Source organism: Hemiscyllium ocellatum, chromosome 6, assembly GCF_020745735.1.
Source record: "Hemiscyllium ocellatum isolate sHemOce1 chromosome 6, sHemOce1.pat.X.cur, whole genome shotgun sequence".
NCBI classification, from domain to species: Eukaryota; Metazoa; Chordata; class Chondrichthyes; order Orectolobiformes; family Hemiscylliidae; genus Hemiscyllium; species Hemiscyllium ocellatum.
Window position 1 is genome coordinate 78,779,033 of NC_083406.1, and position 19,126 is coordinate 78,798,158.

Here is a 19,126-nt window from a genome sequence, read left to right on the forward strand (position 1 = left end):
ATACGATTACCATCTGCAAGTTTGCTGACAGCACCGTTATGGTAGGCCGGATAGCAAACAATGATAAGTCAGAATACAGGAAGGAGATGGAGGGCTTGGTGTTGTCATACAATGATAACAATCTCTCTCTCTCCATGCCATAAAAAGAAAAGGACTGATCGTTGATTTCAGGAAGAAGGTGGGGAGGACACGCCCCTATCTACATCAACGAAGCTGAGGTGGAGAGCATCAAGAGTGTCAAGTTCCTAGGAGTGACAATAATCAACTGTCCTACGTAAATGTGACTGTCAAGAACATTTAATAATGCCCCTTTTTTTCTGAGGTGGCTGAGGAAATTTGGCATGTACATAAAGACCCTCACCAATGTTTACAGATGCATAATAGCATTCATTCTAGCCAAGTGCCTAACAGCTTGGTATGGCAACTGCTCTGCCCAAGACTGGCAGAAACTACAGAAAGTTGTGTGCACAGCCCAGACCATCATGGAAGGCACCCTCCTATCCATGGTCTCCATCTACATTTCTCGTTGCTGCAAAAAGACTGCCAGCATCAAAGACCTCTCCCACCTCAGTAATACTCTCTTCTATCAAGCAGAAGATATGGAAACACATGTACCAATAAGTTCAAGAACAGCTTCTTCCCTGCTGATACTAGACTGCTGAATGGACCCTTCTAACTTCAAATAATGTTTACCTTGTTTTGTGCACCTCCTGTGCAGTGTAATCTGTATGCTTCACTCTGTCTAAGCACCCTATGATCTGTATGTCCTTGTTTGCTATGATCTGCCTATACTACTCACAAAACAAAGCTTTTCACTGTAGATACATGTGACTACAATAAATAAAATCAAATCGGCATAGTCTGGAGAATTCATGCCTAGTAAGAAGAAAGGTTCAATAACTTCCATTTCTGATATTTACAAACTTCTCTTGGAATCACATTGAAAGGTAAAAACACTAATGAATTAGTTATTTCCAGAGCAAACATACAAAGCATAATATGAAGCATGGGTATGTGCCCAGGCTCGAAGATGGTTGAATCATCAAAAATAAGTGAAACAGGAAAGTAGTCCTTGCTTCAGAGCTCCCATTCAAGAATACTGTCCAAAAAGAGATGAAACCTCTCACATCGATCATCAAGTGGAGAAATTCTAATTGGCAAGTGTGACATCAGCTGTGGGCAGGAATTTACTACCACAATGACATCTGTTTTCAGAAAGCAGACATCAGCCCTCAAAACATGACTTCAGCAGAGATCATTCTGTACTACTGGAAAAGATCAACTTCATTTTTGACACTGATGACAGCCTTTGCTTTTCCAGAATCATTTTGTTCAACCATCAAAAGAAGTGCAGCAGATGATCGCATCTGACTCACCCAAGTTCTGAGGTTGCATTCCCATCATCTCATGCAAATAGAAGATGTCAATCATGAACACAGATTACTTTTAAAAAATTAAACATAGAAATCAAATTATTTGTCAAGTAACTGACTAAAATGTTTAATTTTGGTAGAAGGCTGCCATTTGTTTGATTCCATTTGGCTAATCTAATATTTGATTTTTAACTTTACACAGAATTCGAACATATGAACATGAAGTGCTATGGGACAAAGCTCTTGTAACATATGATATTGAAATGAATCTCCCTGTCTCTACACGTCAAGCCGGTATTGTCCAGGTAATAAGACCAAAAGATATAGGAGCAGAATTATGCCGATCAACTTATCAAGTCTGCTTCACCATTAGATCATGGCAAGAATATGTGCGGTCTTACGTCCTGAAACTGGTATTTATGTACTGCAATATAACTGTAACAATAATGATTGTGATGGAATTAACTCCACTTGCTTGGATAAGTCTGATCTGACAACACTCAAAGAGCTTAATACCATCCAAGACAAAGCAGCCTACTTGATTAGCATCCCATCTATTACCTTCAACATTCCCTCCTTCCACCACAGTGGACAACTGTATGTACCATCTACAAGATGCACTGCAGTAACTCATCAAGGCTCCTTTGACAGCATTTTCCATACCTATGACCTCTGGATCAGAATCTGGGCATGCTGTTCCCAATGATTCTGTGGATGTGTTTAAACTGCATGTTAATTCAAAAATTGACTCACTATCACTTTCTCAAAGGCAATTAACGATGGGCAATAAATGCTTGTCTAGTCATCAACACCAACTTTCATTGAAAGAATAATACTAAATTGCATGATGTCCTGCTTCTCAGTATTTTGCAGCTCTGCAGATGTTTAATTTAGTAAATCTGCAAAAATAAAGGTTAGACGATTCTGTGACCAGTCAGCTTCTTGTGCTGGATAATGATTGGCTGCCTGTGTGATAAGCTATCTTTTTCAAGGTGCAGTCTATCCACTTGCCAGCCTGTGTCCGTCAGTTTCCAGACTTATGAATTTTTTTTGCAACATAATGAGGCTCCTCTTTTAATCTAATATTAATCCTAACCTCGTAATAAGCCAGAGACATATATTTCTCACTTTTTTTTTCAATAGATGTATACTTGTTAAATATTTGAATTGCTTGTTATTATTAATCACCATTCCTTAAAGTCTATTTTTCCATTCAGCTATTACCAGCTGTCCTGTTATGTCAATGTAATTTATCAATGTAAACCTAATCTGTTTAGGCTTAAGATTCCTGTTTGTCACTTTAGAATATTCTTTTCAAATTTGATGTTTAATTCAGTTGTATCGTGACCACAATTCCTCAAGGTTTGTTTTTGCCGTTAAACATTAATTGCTCAGTTGTACAATGCTAAACTAACTTTATCCCTACTTAGGTCCATGATATATTGCTTCAGAAAAGTTTCTACAAACTCATCTCCCAAACCACTTTGTCAACTTCATTGGTCTAACCTATACAAAGATTAAAGTTCATCACAGCCTTTTCCTTTACATTATTCTCGCCAGTATTTTCTTATTCTTGCTATTGTGAATTTTCAACTGTACTAATTCTACTCCATTTTCACTGCCAAAGTTCTTTGTCAGTAATGTACTTGTTTCATCCTTTATTTTCAATGCTTCCCCTACACGTTTTCCATTTTGTCTGGTGTTTTTTCATTTGCTCTATATGCTGGGACATTTCTTTATCAACCTGGGTTACCATTTAACCATGTCTCCCCACTAGCGTCTTAGGGTAGATAGCCAAGTTTGGAAAGCAATTGCACCATTAGGAAAGAAATACTGCTGGTGCAGTCATTTCTCCATTGTGTCCATTAGACAACATTCCATCATCAGCATGCAGACAGAAAAGGTGAACGAGAGGAGCACAGTGATCCTGAGACACTTCAATGCAAACCAGATAATTCAGATATCTTTTATCTTTCAAATCAAACAAGGTCAAGGAAGCACTAAGTTCACCACATCCCACCTGACAAATCAAAACTTTTTAAGTTGAATCCTTAGAGAAAGGACTAAAAGAAGCAAAGGCAGAGAATGGGCACCATAAATGGCAAATTGGGTGTTTATAATCAAGGGCACCATAATTAATTCAGATATGAAGATCTGATTTCCATACCAGCTGTGAGCGGTTGACCTTGATATCAAGGCAACATTCGATTGACCGTGGTACAAAAGAAATAAAAGACTGGTATCAGTGAAGGAACTCTCCAGTAACCGGAGCCATACTTAACACGTGTGAAAAAAATCTTCTCAGGGGACAGGCATTATTTAAATGTTGAGACATTGCTGCAAGACTTCCTCGAGCAATAAAAACAGATAATCTGGAAATACCCGTGTTAGGAAGCATCGGAAGAATGGTGCAAGGCCTTCAAATGTTAATTCCATTTCCCTCCTTAGATATCGCTTGTCTTATTGAGTATTTCCAGCATTTTGTGTTTATATTTCCGACATCCAGCATATGCAGGATTTTCCTTTTCCTTGGGATAGTGCCTTGATTTTACAAAATCTGTCATAATGTCAGAAATGAAGCTGTTGACGGATGATTCTACAGTGCTTAGCTCCATACACAATTCCTCCATTGATAAAGCCCCTAATTCTAGCTTACAGAAGGACTTGGACAACACCTAGCTGTGGGCTGACAAATGGCAGATTATATTAATGACAGGCATTGAAAACCTCTGATATGAAAAGAGGTGGCCACCTCATCTTTGGTATCACCATTACCATATTCTTTAAAATTAACATTTTGGACATTGTCTGAAACTCAACTGGAATTGGCAAATGAACTAAAAGAGCAGGTCAGAAATTAACAAGTTATAAATGTTCTGATTCATGAAAGTTTATCTGCAAACTAAGATAAAGGAATATTGACCATTTATCTAGACGACTAAAAGAGTAACAACGCTTGAGAAGGTCAGCATTGTCCAGTGTAGAGCAGTCATTTGATAGGCACCTTTGACTCAAAATACATCTGACCACTAGTTTACTTTGGTTGCATTATATGTGTCAATAGCTCACCAAGCATAGAACAATCCCTTTTCTGGAATTTTTACAAAGAAGCCCAAAAGTCCACATAAGAACAGCATCATCTCCAAGATCATCTCATGTCACCCTCTATTCTCATAGAGACATATATTAATGATGGAAGTTACGTTTTTACAATGATAGCAGCTGTAGGTCTTCAAGGTTCACCACTTTTTCAGGACAATTAACATTTATCAGTAAGTACAGCCTTAACCACATCACCTACAAATTTATCTTTTTTTGAAATGCATCTAATTTCATCTTTTTCTTCATTTATCCTTCACTTTTTGATCAATCTGTTTGTGCTTTCAGAACTTCAATGTTCAGACATTATCACACTTGCAAATAGCACTGCTTTTTGGTCCTACTAACTCAAAATCTGTAATTAGCATATGTATTAATACTTCCTCACTTTGTTGTTTTCACGGATCCCATAAAAACCTAATTTTAGTTTTTTGGTTCTGAAAAAAGGAGCATGCCTTATATGCTTAGCCTTACTCCTTTTACAACTGTTGACTAACCTGTTATGTTTTTTCAGTATTCTTTTGATTATTAAAAACCACAGGAATGGACCAACAATGGATCCTTTACAAGTCCTGTCTGCATTTGTGCTCACAAATAGTTTGTTAAAATCTATAATTGTTTTGTGTTTGCTGATGTAGGCTTTACAGAACTTTGGATTATGCCATGTTCTCACTACATATCTAAAGGGACTTGAAGCTGAAAATGCAGAATGGTGTGAAGAATTGCAGGAAATCTATTTCCAGGCAGCCTGGAGGAACATGCAGTGGGATCATGTCCCCCCATGCAGGTAAATGCAAAGTGTCTGCCTTCAAATAAACTGAATTGCACACAATTTGTCTGTGAATATCTTAGCTTTTGGGGTTTATTTGTTGTCGTTGTATTAAAACAACTTTTTGAGGCAGAAATCTAGATCTGAGCTGGTATACCTGAAAGAGTAGTGAAGGCAAATGTAGTCAGTGCTTTCAAAAGGATTTGGACAAGCACCGAGAAGAAAGAAGAATTTGCATAGTTATAGGGTTCAGCAAAGAGCTGGCACAAGCTCACTGAAATAAAAAAAATTCCATCTGTGCTGTAAAAATTTCAGAAACATTTTAGTGAACCCATTTTTAGTAAAGATTACCATCAGTGATTTCTTGTAATTATATTGTGCCCTTGATGAAATAAAATATTTAACAATCAGAGTCCATTATCTTCTGAATAATACTTTAATCCCTTAACAATATACAGTACCTCATTCTTGGTAAGGTGATTTTCATGCTTTGTCAGTTTAAAAGACATTAAGAAACAAATCTGCTTCTATTGCGTCCATGTACTTCTCTTGAATTTAGATTAGATTGCTTAGAGTATGGAAACAGGCCCTTTGGCCCAACAAGTCCACACCAACCCGCCGAAGCGCAAACCACCCATACCCCTACATTTACCCCTTTACCTAACACTGCGGGCAATTTAGAGTGGCCAATTCACCTGACCCGCACATCTTTGGACTGTGGGAGGAAACCGGAGCACCCGGAGGAAACCCACACAGACACGGGGAGAATGTGCAAACTCCACACAGACAGTTGCCTGAGACGGGAATTGAACCCAGGTCTCTGGTGCTGTGAGGCAGCAGTGCTAACCACTGTGCCACCGGCACGGTGAAGAATTGCAGGAAATCTATTTCCAGGCAGCCTGGAGGAACATGCAGTGGGATGTACACTTTGTAGTTACTTTAGTACACTTTATATTTACACTTTATATTTACACTTTGTAGTTATGGAGTTGTACAGATATTTGGCTGTTCTTGTACTTCTGTTTTAAATTATTTGGCTAATTATATTGCCTTGCTCATTCCCAGAAATGAGTCTTCAGGACCTGGATATCATGAATCTGTGTATAATGCATTGCAATCTCTGAAAGATGAAGAATTTTCTGCCTTCCATGAGATTTTAAAGTTTGCCAGGTAACTGCAGTCACTGTTCATTATTCTTTTAATAAGCTTAATCCATCTATCACAAATCCCAGAAGTAAGTTTTACTTTTCATTATGATTGAATCTGTCGTAGAGTCATAGAGATGTACAGCATGGAAACAGACCCTTCAGTCCAACCCGTCCATGCTGACCAGATATCCCAACCCAATTCTAGTCTTTTGTGATCTAGCAAAATTTAGTTCAAAATCTACTTCAACATTATTCTCTTTCTCATGTTAAATGTGGTTCAGACAAATCTTTTAAACTCTTAGTCTTATATTTCTTTTTTACTGATGTTTCCAGCATTTTTGTTTCCTGTTTCAGGTTTCCAACATCTAGTCATTTGATAACACAGAACATCAGTCTTGCTGAGAGAAGAGTGGTGATTGGTTGACAATAGGACTCTGGTCAAAACATTGCTCTGGTGAAAGCTTCATGGCATTAGATTATGATTGACAGTTAACAGCCAAACTTTCTTTAAATTTTAAACCAGGCACGTTGGCTCTGATCAGTCAAGGCATTGTCCTGAGAAACCAGAAAATGGTTGTAGTCTCTTTTGTTGAGTTGAAACACGTGCAATTCTTTCTGCCCAGAAGCCCTGTTTATTAATATATGTGCTTCCAGGACACTGCACTGCAAGCTGTTTGACAATCGTAAATTTGTTGTCCAACTTATGCTGGACACTATGTTTTGCCAGGTTGGGTATAGTCTCTTCTCATAAAGTATAAATGTTGTTTTTCCTTTACATTTGTTTCTATTGTGAATTGTTCCTTTTTTTCATTAATTCATGAAATGTGTTGGGTCAGCATTGCTGGCTGGGTCAGCATTTATTGTCTCTTTCTAGTTTTCCTTGAGAAGGTGAGCTGCCTTATTGAACTGTTGCAGTCCATGTGCTGTAGGTTGACCCATGCTGCTGTTAGGAAATTCCGTAATTTTGAACCGGCAACAGTGAAGGAGTGATGACACAATTCTAAGTCAGGACAGTGTTTGGCTTGGAGAAGAACTTCCAGGTGGTATTTCCATGTACCTGCTGCTCTTCCACTACTAGATGGAAGTGGCCATGGCTTTGAAAGGTGATGTTGAAGGATTTGGGTGAATTTCTGTAGTGCATCTTGTAGATGGTATAAGCTGCTGCTATTGAGCGTTGGTGATTGAAGGAGTGGCTGTTTGTGGGTATAGTGCCAATCAACTTTGTCCTGGGTGGTGTCAAGCTTGCGTTGCTGAAACTGCACCCATCCAGGCAAATGGGAAGTATTCCATCATACTGTAGACTTGTGCCTTGTAGATGGTGGACTGGCTTTGATGAGTCTGGAGGTGAGCTACTCCCCAGTTGCTGTTAAGAAGAGTACAATGAGCTGCTGTGTTGAACCACTGCAGTCTGTTTGACATAGTTAGACCCACAATGCCATTAGGGAGGGAGTTCCAGGATTTTGATGTTAATAATGGTTCGATTGTCTCTCACTGGTATGATCATTGCCTGGCATTTATGTGGTGCAAATGTGGTACCATTTGTCAGCTCAAGCCTGAATATTGTACATATCTTGTTGCTTTTGGATATGGACTACTTTAGTTTCTGAAGACCTCTGATGAGTACAAGATGAAAAGCTGCAATAAAATGTCTCTTTTATTCAGCAGTACTCAAATTTGCATAATTTGGAGTATGTTGCTTTTACACTATAATGTATTCCATATTTATTTGTGTTCATCATGGACATCAGAATGACATTGACTGACAATCTATTATGCCTGAAGGGTGAAAGAAGTTGAAGAATTATGCAAAGGAAGCCTGGAGTCAGTTTATTCTCTGTACCCTACTCTGTGCAAATTGCAAATACTTGGAGAACTGGAAACTGTTGGACAGCTGCTACTCAGGTAACCAGCTGAAGTTTTATCAGCATTTATAGTGAACTAAATTGCATTTATTTTTTGTTTCTCAAGTACCTCAACAAATTTATGAAGTAAAACTGCTGGAAATGTACAAGGATGGATGTCAGATGAGGGCAACGTCAAATTTTAACCTCCTCAAGTTAAATGCCTCACCAATACTCATGTTTACAGTTCATTTCAGATATATGCTTGGGTATAGTAGTAAGATTGCACATTGAACCACAGATAATAAGAAGGGGTGATACAGAGGAAATGTGTAAGAGAAAGGATCAAAGTCTACTGTAATCTGGCTAAAGAGTATTCATAAGTATTCAAAACTTAATTTCAGTTTTCTAAAAAATACTATGTTATTTTCAGATCCGCAACAGATGATTCATTAAGTAAGATGCATAGAAAATGGGAGCAACAACTTCAGCTTCTCAAGGACAGTGACTTTACCTTCCAGGAGCCTATCTTAGCCATGAGGACAGTTATTCAGGAGATGCTTATCAAAAAGGAAATGGATGGTCAAAGAAAGGATTTCATTAAGGGTACTCTGACTGAGCATTTACTTCACATGGCAAAATTAGCACGTGCAGCAAGAAATTCCCAGGTTCAGCACCTTTATAAAAATTATTTGCTATGAAAATTAAGTAATATTTCTGTAGTACACAGAAAATATAAAGCCCGTCAAGCATGAATACATTAGCTAAATTTTAAAAATTACAATGTGTTTTGTTTGCAGGAAGTTGTACTTTATTACTACATTCCTATTGCTTTATTTATCACAGACCTCAGGCCCACGCCATCTCCAAGCCTAACTACTCACATCTTTGGAACATTGCTCGACTTTGCTCACCTGTTGCTAAAGTCTTTAACTTTGCTTTTGTAACCTCTATAATATAAAACCAGCTGAAAGAGGGAGCATCATCAGCATTCAAAAGTAGCAGTGTGTGAGAGAGAGAGGGCAGAACCAGAATTCCAAACTGCTAGGGCATTGAGATAGAGCAGAATCAGAATGGCACAAGTAAAAACAGCTGAGTTCAAACTGCATTGAACCACTGCAGTCCATTTGGTATAGGTAAATTCGCAATGCAATGTGGGAGGGAGTTCCAGGATTTTTAGCCAGTGACAACTGAAGGAATTGCAAAATATTTTCAAATTATGATGGGGAGTGGCTTGGAGGGAAACCTGCAGATGGTGGTGTTCCCTTGTATTTGTTTCCTAGTCCTTGTAGATGGAAGTATTTGTGGGTTTGGAAGATGCTGTCTTAAGGATCAAATGCTTCTTTGATGTCAAGGGCAATGACTCTTACCACAACTCTGGAATTCATTGCTTTTATCCATGTTGAACCAAGGTTGTAATGAACTGGGTAACCCACATGGAACATAAACTGAACATATGTGTGCTGGTTATTGCTAAGCACATGCTGCTTGTTAGCACTGTTCGTGACACTTCACTGATGATTGAGAGTAGACTGATGGGGCAGCAATTAGATGTATTGGGTTTGTCTTGCTTTTAGTGTACATGGCATTATCTATGCACCTTTTAAATTGTCTGATAGATGTGAATGTTGTAGCTGTACTGAAACAGTTAGGCAAGGGTTGATGGATGTTTGTGGTAGGGGAGAAATTGAAGTTGATGTCACAATCAGATATGCCCATGATCTTACCGTATGGTGGAGCAGGCTTGAAGAATCAAATACCTACTCCTATTCCTAATTCATTTTTTGTGTGTGCAGCTCTTCCAGTGCACACCGAGGTGATCTCCTACATTGAACCCTGCGTAAACTTAAGGTCATCCAAAACACTCTCTCTGTCCTTACTTATAGCAAGTCCTGTTTTTCTGTCATCTCTCTTGTTGCTGAGCTGCAATGGCTCTCAGCCAAGCAATGACTTTAAATTTCTCATCCTTGCTTTGAAACTGCTCCATGGCCTTCTCCCTTCCTATCTCCTCTAACCTGACAACTCTTTGAGATATCTGTGCACCTTCAATACTGGCCTCTTGTTCATTTCCAATCATAATGTTTCCATTGCTGGTTGCGCCTGCAGTTGTTTCGCCCCCCTAGCTCTGGAATTCTCCCCAATCCTCCACCCCAAAATGACTCCACTTACTATCTCGCTTGCCTTCTTTGAAACCCATCTTAATACCTACCTCTTTGACCAAACCAGTGGTCATTTGAGCTACTATCTCCTTATATACCTTTGGGGTCATGTTTTGTTATGCTCCTGTGAAGCACCTTGGGATGTTTCATTACGTTGAAAACACTGTGTAAGTTGTTCTGTTTGGAATGTGATATGGTAAGACAACTGATCTCTCCCTTTCTTGTACTCAAGATTCTCTCTCATAGAGTCATGGAGATGTACAGCACAGAAATAGATCCTTCAGTCCAACTCGTCTGTGTCGACCAGACATCCTAACCCAATCTAGTCCCATTTGCCAGCACTTGGCCCATAATCCCCTAAACCATTCCTAGTCATATACTCAGCTAGATGTCTTTTAAATGTTGTAATTGTGCCTGCATCCACCACTTCCTCTGGCAGCTCATTCTACACATGCACCACCCTTTGGGTGAAAATGTTGCCCCTTAGGTCCCTTTTATATCTTTCTCCATTCATCCTAAACCTATGCCCTCTAGTTCTGGAATCCCCCACCCCAGGGAAAAGACCTTGTCTATTTATCCTATTCATGTAATGCTTGATTTTATAAACCTCTATAAGGTCAATCCTCACCCTCCAATGCTCCAGGGAAAACAGCCCCAGCCTATTCAGCCTCTCCTTATAGCTCAAATCTTCCAACCCTGGCAACATCCTTGTAAATCTTTTCTGAACCCTTTCAAGTTTCACAACATCCTTCTGATAGGCATGAGACCAGAATTGCACGCAGTACTCTAAAAGGGGCCTAACCAGTGTCCTGTACAGTCGCAACATGACCTCCCAACTCCTAAACTCAATGCTCTGACCAATTAAGGAAAGCATGCAAAGCACCTTCTTCACTATACTATCTATCTGCAGTTCCATTTTCAGGGAACTATGAATCTGCACTCCAAGGTCTCTTTGTTCAGCAACACTCCCTAGGACTTTACCATTAAGAATTTAAACCTGCTCTAAATGCAGCACCTCACATTTATCTAAATTAAGCTCCATCTGCCACTCCTCAGCCCATTGGTCCATCTGATCAAGATCTCATTGTACTCTGAGGTAACCTTCTTTACTGTTTACCACACCTCCATCCTTCCAAAGCAGCTATTCTGAATATTTTCAGTTCACATATATGTATATGTAAAGTGTACCATTTGATTATAGTTGGCAGAGAAAGCCATCTTCCAGATCAAGCAACACAATCCATTTGGGTTTGGCATTTCCACCTGGCAATTAGAAGAGGCCCAGGTCTTTTGGGCTAAACAGGAACAAAGTCTTTCTCTTGATGTTCTCAAGCAGATGATTGACAAATTAGAGGTATGTTTACGGATCTCCATTATCCAAGCATTAAATATGACTCAAAAGCTTTGTTTCACATTTAGTATAAGTAAGGGGAAATGGGAATGAAGATTAAACAGGTTGCAGTGACTACAAAGCAAATGCAAAGCATTAGCGATGCAGTTAATTCGTGTTCACGAAGGGCTGTGTGTATTTATGGGTGTTATTTGTAAGATATTTTACTAAATGTACTGAGGAAGTTGTATTTCAATAAGCATTTTAATACAACAATTAGTCTCAGCACCAACTTTCAGTATTGCAAATGAAAATTAGCTTTAGAAACAAAAACAGACAACTTTATTGCCCTCTGCAAACGAATTCTGGCTTAGAACTGGATACAGTTCTGTTACTGGACCTGTATCAGTGCCACTCTGGACTGAGTAGGAACTCCAAAAATTTGGATCATTCATTTGTGTTCTTTAATTTTGCAGATTACTTGTGTTTAATGTTTATGTAAGAAATGAAAGACTTCTAAGAATATTGTGTTAAATAATACTTGCCTTACTCTTCAGTTCAGTGGTCAATTATTTGTCCTTTTTTTTGTTTAACATCTGTCAGCTTGTTCTTCTCTGTCTATCTTCTTAGGTAAATAGCGATGATTCATTAATGCCACTGTATGTTGAGTGCTTGAGACTCTGTGGCAACTGGTTGGCAGAAACATGTTTAGAAAGTCCTGGCACCATCATGCAAAAATATTTAGAAAAGGTGAGCATGAAGAAATGAGTAATGATCAACAATGATTGGTGACACATTTGAGAAACAGTCTTTACCCTAAAATGATGAAACCATTAATGGCCACTGTAGTGGCTAACAATTGTAATGTCTAGCAAGAGTTTTAATTGCAGTTATTTTTGTTTTCAAAGTATTTCATCATTCACTTTTCTGCGTTCTATCAATTGACATTGACATCCTATAATATGACCATTAATTCTTCATTGCAGAACGTGGACACTAAATAAAATCCAGAATTGCCCAAAGGGGTTTTGCTAAGAAATTGTCCCATTTGATACTTAATAACATTATCATTTATGTCTACAACTCTTTTCTCAGTAAACAAACCAGAGTTGCCTGGTCAACTATTTTAACATCTCCAGCTTACAACATGTATTACAGTGCCAAATTGTTATTTATGTTTTTTCAGGCTGTAGCTCTCAGTATTCAACACAAGGACACAGTTCACAATGGTAAGATGGAAGCATTTTTATCACTGGCACGTTTCTCAGATGCACAATACCAGAGTATTGATAATTATATGAAATCATCTGAGTTTGAAAACAAACGTGCCCTTCTCAAGAATGCCAAAGAGGAAATCCACTTGATCAGAGAACACAAATTTCAAACTAACAGGTAGATATGCAAACCATTTCTCAAAAAATCTTATTTAATGTAAAATGAAGTCCTCCATAGTCATTCAAAGTCTTAATATACTTATGGGGCTGTAATACAGTTACATTGTTTCATTAGTTTGTGCTGGTCTCCTACATTCTACCTTCTGGAAAGTTGAAGTCTTTGAAAACTCTGCCAGTATCTTAACTCCCAGTAAGGTCTGTTCCCCCATCACTCCTGTACTCATTGACTTATGTTGCCTTCCTGTCAGTAACATCTTGATTTTAAAGCTCTCGTCTTGTTTACAAATTGCTCCAAAACTTTCCCCTTTTTATTTTTATAATCATGTCCAAACTCACAACCCTCATGAAACAGATACATAGCAGAGATTTTAAACAAATATTCTATCCACCTTGACAGTAGAATAGCAGAAATCAATGGGCAAAAGAGAGGGAGGAATTTAAAACATTCTACATTCCTGAAGAAAAGTACTAAGAAAACTAATGGGACTAAATGCTGGTAGCCCCCTGGATCTGATGGCCTGTCTTAAACCAAGTGACTACAGAAATAAAAGCAAAACACTCATGCTGGAAATTTGAAATAATAAAAAAGAAAAAATCAGAGAGACTTGGCAGGTTTGGCAGCATTTATGGACAGAGAAACAAAGTTTGTGAGAAGATTTGTAGTTCGGGTGCTCGTTGTTGTGGTTCTGTTCGCCGAGCTGGGAATTTGTGTTGCAGACATTTCGTCCCCTGTCTAGGTGACATCCTCAGTGCTTGGGAGCCTCCTGTGAAGGGCTTCTGTAATGTTTCCTCCAGCATTCCTAGTGGTTTGCTTCTGCCGCTTCCGGTTGTCAGTTCCAGCTGTCGCTGCAGTGGCCGGTCTATTGGGTCCAGGTCGATATGTTTGTTGATAGAATCTGTGGATGAGTGCCATGCCTCTAGGAATTTCCTGGCTGTTTTCTGTTTGGCTTGTCCTATAATAGTAGTGTTGTCCCAGTCGAATTTATGTTGCTTGTCATCCGCGTGTGTGGCTACTAAGGATAGCTGGTCATGCCGTTTCATGGCTAGTTGGTGTTCATGGATATGGATCGTTAGCTGTCTTCCTGTTTGTCCTATGTAGTGTTTTGTGCAGTCCTTGCATGGGATTTTGTATACTACGTTGGTAGGACTGCACAAAACACTACATAAGACAAACAGGAAGACAGCTAACGATCCGCATCCATGAACACCAATTAGCCACGAAACGACATGACCAGCTATCCTTAGTAGCCACACACGCAGATGACAAGCAGTATGAGTTCGACTGGGACAACACTACTATTATAGGACAAGCCAACAGAGAACAGCCAGGAAATTCCTACAGGCATAGCACTCATCCACAGATTCTATCAACAAACACATCGACTTGGACCCAATATACCAGCCACTGCAGCGGACAGCTGGAACTGACAACCGGAAGCAGCAGAGACAAACCACTATGCATGCCGGAGGAAACATCACAGAAGCGCTTCACAGGAGGCTCCCAAGCACTGAGGATGTCACCTAGACAGGGGACAAAACATCTGCAACACAAATTCCCAGCTCGGCGAACAGAACCACAGTAGAGAAACAAAGTTAGCATTTTGAGTCCGGTATGATTCCTCTTCAGGATTGTAGAAAAGTTATATCAGATTCGAAGCTCTATTTCTCTCTCAACAGACTTGCTAGGTACAGATGTAATGGATGCATTTTTATACTCGTCTAAAATTGCCAAAATTCTGTAAAGCTCCCAGACGTTTAGAAAGCTGCTAATGTGTAACTCCTCTTTTCAAGAACGGAAGAAGACAGTGAGCTGGAAGCTACAGGCCAGTTGGTCTAGCGTCTATCATTGATGGGACATTTTAAAGTCATAATATAATCAAGTAAAGTCAACGCTTTAATGACATGTTTGACAAATTTTATCAGAGTTCTTGGAGGATCTAACAAGCATGGTGGATTAAAGGAAACCAGTAGATGTAGTATATTTGGATTTTCAAAATGCACTCAGTAAGGTGCCATATAAAATATTTTGAGATAAGAACTCATCATGTTGGGGTAATATATTTGCAGAGATGGAGCATTGGCTCACGAATCGAGAACAGTCAGGGTAAATGGGTTGTTCTCAACTTGGATAAGGGGGTTAAGTATATTTTAGTCAAATTTGCAGATGCAACAAAGGTAGGAAAGCTTTTTGTGAGTCTGCGAAGGGGTCTTGTCAGACTAAATGATTCAGGGAGAATTTAGCCTTTGAAATGTAATGTGGAAAATATGAAACTCCACTTTGGTAGGAAGAATAGAGAAATAATATTGTTTAAATGGAGAGAATACAGAATGCTGATATCCTGATACATGAATCACCAAAATGTAGCCTGCAGATGCAGCAATAATTAAGCAGGCATGGAGTATTGAGCACAATTCAATAAGGAGTGCCTGCGGACATGCAAGTAACGCCAACAGACATATTTAAAAATGAGATGCCAGGATAAATAAAGTTTATTATTTCAATGGTAAGCTGATGCAGAGAGATCTGGGTGTCCTAGCGCATGAATCACAAAATATTTGTATAGAAACACAGCAAGTACTTAGGAAAGCCCATGGAATGTTTTTGTTTATTAGAAGGAAAAGTGAACACCAAAGTTGGGAGGATATGCTTCAGTTACGAATGGTTTTGATAAAACTACATCAGGAGTACTCAGAATAATATTGGTCTCCTTTATTTAAGGAAGGACATAAATGCATTGGAAGCAGTTCAGAGAATGTTTGCTAGCCTAATATTTGGAATGTGTCGGTTGTGTTGTGAGGAAAGATTGGATATACTAGGCTTATCTCAGCTGAAGTTTAGAAGAGTAAGAGGTTTTGTGATTGAAACACCTAAACAGTGATACAGAAACAATGTTTCCGTGTGTGAGAGAATCCAAACTATGGGTCACTGTTTAAAAATAGTTCTGTCATTTAAGGGAGAGATAAGGAGAAGTATTTTCTTGTTGAACTCTCTTCCTCAAAAGGTAGTGAAAGCAGTTTTTTCAAGATAGATGTAAGTAGCTTCTTGTTAAGTAAGTGGGTAAAAGATTATTGGAAGTAGGTCGAATTGTTGAACAATTGGATCAGTCATGGTCTGATTGAATGGTGGAGTAAGTTCAAGGGTATGAGTGGCCGACTCATGCTCCTAATTCATTTGTTTGTATGGGTCTCCGCTTTAAGGTATGAGGAGAATTTTATTCTCTTGATGGTTATCAATCTGGAATTCTTTGACGGGGAGAGCTATGAAGCTTGGGTCATTGAATATAATTGAGGTTGAGTTGGCTCAAATTAAAGAAAATGAGAGTAAAACTGTCTTTTGTTTATTTGATTTTTGACACTTTTTCTAAATATTTTCTGCTTACTAGATACGTGGTGAAAGTACAGAGAGAATGTGAAATAGATGAAAAAGCAATGTGTGCGTTGCAAGAGGATCGCAAGCAGTTTCTGTGTAAAGCAGTTGAGAACTACATCAATTGCTTGCAGAGTGGAGAGGAGCATGACATGCGTATCTTTAGACTTTGCTCTTTGTGGCTTGAAAATTCAAATGTTCCAGAAGTAAACAACAAAATGAAGGTAATGTCTCAGAAAAATGCAGAGCTTCTGGTGATAAACTGTTTAAAACTTGTTAACTTTTATATATAGGCAAAATGTATTCTTTTCTGTTCTGCATTTCATATTTACACACCATCAAGTTCCAATTAAGCCAACCAATATAGTTTGCAGACATTTTTGTGCACTGCACCTCTCCAAACTTCTTACTTTAAATGTGATTCTACATGTTTGCAACAGTCATGGTGAAAAAGATGCCAAATTATGGTGAGAATTGAAACCATCACATTCTTGACATTGAGAAAAATCTTCCTGATTTTATCATCATGTATTAAATGGTGGCTTCAGAAACTTGCCCTTGAATAATGGCTATCTTCTTTCAATGTGTTGTGTTCTGTCGTCTTCTTTATGTCCCCCTCCAGTTTTCATATTTTCCACCAAGAAACTAAATAGTTCCTAACAACAGGTAATTTAGAGTGGGAACCTGACAGCTGCAGCTCGCTGATCATACAGCTGCTTCTTCAGATATCCCTGCATTTTCCATGGTAACCAACCTCCTCTACCCTGTGTCCATGCAAGTTGGCACCGGGAAACCACCAGCTTTACCAGATCATCATGTTTGCTCTAAGACTAATTCAAACACTATTTTACGCCTTTAACAATTACATTTGGAACTCATGGGCCTCTGTGGCTTGCATGCTTTTGCCGGGTCACTTTGCACACAGGGTAGACGTATATCTTATGATTACTTGATGCACATACAGAGACATGTCCACACCTTGTCTGACTGCTAGATTGACTGTTAATCATTCATACAGAATGATTTTATGCTGACATGATTTCACATTCTGAAAGAGGGTCACTGGACCCTAAACAGTAACTCTGATGTCTCTCCACAGATGCTGACAGATCTGCTGAGTTTTTCCAGCAATTTATTTTTGTTTCTGATTTCCAGCATTCACAGTTATTTTTATGGTCATACATATCTTAAACTTAGTTTGCTTTCTTACCACTCACTGGTTTGGAAGCTATCAACTCCTATCCACTTCACATTTCTTTCTTTTCACACTCTGACATTAGCACTGACTTACAGACTGCCAACCTCTATGGCTTGCATTGCTTTCTTAATGTACACGGTCTTTCATGTTGAGTTACAGTCTTCCTTCTGTGGCTTGCATTGCCATTTAGTACAGAGGAAGAGGCAAGTAGGCTGTGATATCGGGAGCAATTAACAGTCAATCTAGCAGTCAAGCAAGGGGTGGACATGTTTCTGTGTTGCACTATGGTACATCAGCATCTAATCTGTAGCATGTGCCAGCAGTTTGCAATGGCAAACACACTGCATGTGCTTCAAGTAGTCAGTGTGTGAAAGAGGATCAGTCCTTAGTGGGATCACTAACAGTCAGTCAGGAAGCTTGTCTGATTTATAGTCCAGGAGAAAGCGAGGACTGCAGATGCTGGAGATCAGAGCTGAAAATGTGTTGCTGGAAAAGCGCAGCAGGTCAGGCAGCATCCAAGGAGCAGGAGAATCGACGTTTCGGGCATTAGTCCTTCTTCAGGAATGAGGAGAGTGTGCCAAGCAGGCTAAGATAAAAGGTAGGGAGGAGAAACTTGGGGGAGGGGCGTTGGAAATGCGATAGGTGAAAGGAGGTTAAGGTGAGGGTGATAGGTCGGAGTGGGGGTGGGGGCGGAGAGGTCAGGAAGACGATTGCAGGTTAGGAAGGTGGTGCTGAGTTCGAGGGTTGGGACTGAGACAAGGTGGGGGGAGGGGAAATGAGGAAACTGGAGAAATCTGAGTTCATCCCTTATGGTTGGAGGGTTGGGTTTACAGTCCAGGCTGTTGATCTTACCAGGGTCTAGGGATCTGTGTCTGTTGTCAGCCCAGCAATTGGGCCATGATCAGTCTGCAGGTCAAGTATAAGTAGTCAGGATTTTTTTTTATTCATTCATGGAATGTAGGCATTTATTGACAATGCTAATTATTGTTGTAAAGGTGATGGTGAACTGCCTTCTTGAACTTTGTGGTTCTGATATAGGGACACAGTGCTATGAAGAAGAGTATTCCAGGATTCTGACTCAACAACAGTGAAGAAATGACATAGATGTTTCAAGTCAGAATGGTGTGTAATGGAGGAGAGCTTTCAGGTTGCAGTGTCCTCCTGCATTTGCTGCTTTTGTCCCTCTGGATGTTAGAGGTTGTAGGCTTGGATGGTGCTACTGAAGGAGTTTTGGTGAGATATTATCATGCTTCTTCCAGATAATATACACTGTGATACTAGTGGAGGGACTAAATGTTGAAGGTCATGGATGTGGGCCCTGTCAAGCAGGCTGCCTTGACTTCAATGGCATCATGCTTCTGAACCTATCCAGGGAAGTGGAGAGTATTCCATCATGCTCTTGACTTATGCCTTGTTGATTTTGGATAGGCATTTAGGAAACAGGAAGT

The 19,126-nt window shown here is 39.3% G+C and overlaps 1 protein-coding gene across 1 annotated transcript in view; it reads left to right on the plus strand.

The window, feature by feature from the left end:
• The window catches only part of atm (ATM serine/threonine kinase), a 165,897-nt gene that overhangs the window by 108,457 nt on the left and 38,314 nt on the right, over positions 1–19,126 (plus strand). The window contains exons 42-50 of the mRNA XM_060826966.1: positions 1,576–1,678; positions 5,111–5,259; positions 6,307–6,411; positions 8,172–8,291; positions 8,664–8,898; positions 11,591–11,743; positions 12,350–12,469; positions 12,906–13,111; positions 16,497–16,704. Coding sequence (XP_060682949.1) covers positions 1,576–1,678; positions 5,111–5,259; positions 6,307–6,411; positions 8,172–8,291; positions 8,664–8,898; positions 11,591–11,743; positions 12,350–12,469; positions 12,906–13,111; positions 16,497–16,704 — 1,399 coding nt within the window. The remainder of the gene's footprint in view (positions 1–1,575; positions 1,679–5,110; positions 5,260–6,306; positions 6,412–8,171; positions 8,292–8,663; positions 8,899–11,590; positions 11,744–12,349; positions 12,470–12,905; positions 13,112–16,496; positions 16,705–19,126) is intronic.